This window comes from Argiope bruennichi, chromosome 11, assembly GCF_947563725.1.
Source record: "Argiope bruennichi chromosome 11, qqArgBrue1.1, whole genome shotgun sequence".
Lineage (NCBI taxonomy): Eukaryota > Metazoa > Arthropoda > Arachnida > Araneae > Araneidae > Argiope > Argiope bruennichi.
The window spans coordinates 90,158,549-90,160,879 of NC_079161.1; the positions used below are offsets into that span (position 1 = coordinate 90,158,549).

The 2,331-nt window shown below is 44.4% G+C and overlaps 1 protein-coding gene across 1 annotated transcript; it reads left to right on the forward strand.

Annotated features, from left to right (window-relative positions):
- The first annotated feature begins 295 nt into the window (after positions 1-295).
- Positions 296-1,165, forward strand: LOC129956752 (uncharacterized). The gene has a single exon (XM_056068692.1). The coding sequence runs from the start codon at positions 296-298 to the stop codon at positions 1,163-1,165; it is 870 nt and encodes a 289-aa protein (XP_055924667.1).
- Positions 1,166-2,331: the final 1,166 nt, after the last annotated feature.

Genomic DNA, 2,331 nt, shown 5'->3' on the forward strand with positions numbered 1-2,331 from the left:
GCCGTGCGTGGCGACCCATTAGAAAGACGGGTGGTGCACTGTGGTCCCCGGTGCATCAATCGGCTGGTACCTAGTCACCTGAGTGGTTAGTGTGCTAGGGATCAAGCGAAGGGGTTACTCCTTGGGCTTGGCGTTAAGGGTGGTCACTGTCCCCGAGGGTAACTCCGAGCGTATAGGTTCCGGCTGGCACTAAGGTGTATGCCGAGGCTGTAAAAGACCAGAGCCGGTAATTGCCTTCCCTTGTTGGGCTCCGTGGTGGGCGGTGTCGTCGGGCCCGAATCTCTTTCAATGTCGTATGGGCTCCTCCAAACGCGGTCCCTTCGGTGGGCGTCGTATCGTTCCAAATACTTTAACTGTTTCAAATCACGATTCCTTTTTTGTTGTCAAGCGTGTTTCCGAAAAAAATGAAAATTTTAATTCTGTATCACCTTTCCTCGTACAGAGGGCATTCACAGCAACCGTAGGCGAGGTTTCTTCAATCCGAAAAATGCGTTCTGGCGACTTGCTGGTTGAAGTGAATTCAAAAAAGCAAGCCCAGCAAATATTAAAATTGAAAGCTTTAGCTACCATTCCCGTTACAGTCAGTCCACACACGTCATTAAATTATTCTAAAGGCGTTATAACCTGCGGGGAATTGTTTAATGTTCCCCTTGAAGAAATATCTGCAGAACTAAAACATCAAGGAGTCACCAATGTACAACAGATCTCTATACGGCGGGATGGCCAAATCCTTCCCACTAAACATTATATACTTACTTTCCATAGTCCAAGTTTACCAGAATTTATTTATGCAGGCTACATTAAACTACCAGTAAGACATTATATTCCTAACCCGTTGAGATGTTTTCAGTGTCAGCGTTTCGGCCATTCTAAAGCCAACTGCCGCGGGACTCTTACTTGCGCCCGCTGTGCTGAGAAAGGGCACGATAGTCAGCAATGTTCCGCACCTGAGAAGTGTGTGAACTGTGGTGGCAGTCACACTTCATTCTCTAGATCGTGCGAACGCTGGACACTTGAGAAAAAAATCATTACAGTGAAAATAAAAGAAGCCTTATCTTACCCTGAAGCCAGAAAGAAAATTTTATCTCAAACACCGACTCCCGGTTTGAGTTATGCCTCCGCCGTACAGAAATCGTTTTGCGTAAACTGTACGTGCCAGAACTGACTCAAAAATCCTAGCCATTCTAAAACAAATACAAAAACATCGGATTCCGATTCTGGATCAAACACCAACACCACTTTAGAAATTCGTAGACCTGAAAAGGCTTTAAGAAAATCAAAATCTCAAAATTCTCTGAAGTTGAAGCTTTCAAAACGTGGCCTCTCAAAAACAAGTTTGCCTTCTAAGTTGAAATTGACTAAAGGTCAGAAATCCGTCGCCTTGGGACTTGCGACGCAGGGCATAGTCCAAAAGGACATCTATTTTTGGTGAAGCACCCAAAAGTCCTGAACTCATCGCGCTTCATCTGTCTGAAGAAGAGGATGAAGAAATGAGTTGCGATGTCTCGCAACACTCAAACACCGTCTCCAATACCTTTAAAACCAAAAGAACCTCTTAATGGGTACTTTCCTTTCATGGAACTGTCGCGGCCTTCGCTCCAAATTACCTGACATCAAGACAATTATTAACAAATTTCATCCTGTCTGCATTGGTGTTCAGGAAACCTTTTTGACATCTGATATTCCTGTCAAATTGCGTGGTTTCAACTGTGTGCGGAAAGACGCAGATGATGGTCATCATGGTTCTAGAGGTGTATGTATTTTTACCTCAAATCTTTATCCAAGCACACCTCTCACTTTGCATACTACTCTGCAGGCTGTGGCTGTGCAAGTTCACACACGAGCTTTGGTCACAGTCTGCTGTATTTATCTACCGCCCAATGATGCCATTTCTCAACAGGATCTCGATAATTTAGTGGAGCAACTTCCTTCGCCTTTCATTTTGCTTGGTGATTTCAACGGCCATAGTACATTGTGGGGTGCAGATAATACAAACTATCGTGGGCGGCAGATTGAACAGTTTATTATTAATAACTGTCTCTGTCTGCTCAATAATGATGAGAAGACATACTTTCATGCGCCCACACGCAGCTTTCACAGTATTGATTTGGCCATATGTTCTCCTGAGCTCATGCCGTTGCTGACTTTTGCAGTAAGTGAGGACCTTTATAATAGTGACCACTACCCTGTTATGGTCTCACATGCTGATAGAGACGGTATGACATCTTGTCCTCCACGTTTTCTGTTCCAGCGGGCAGACTGGTATACTTTCAAACTTTTAGCACAAATCACAGAGAACATGGTCAATACTTGCGACATCACTGAAGCAGT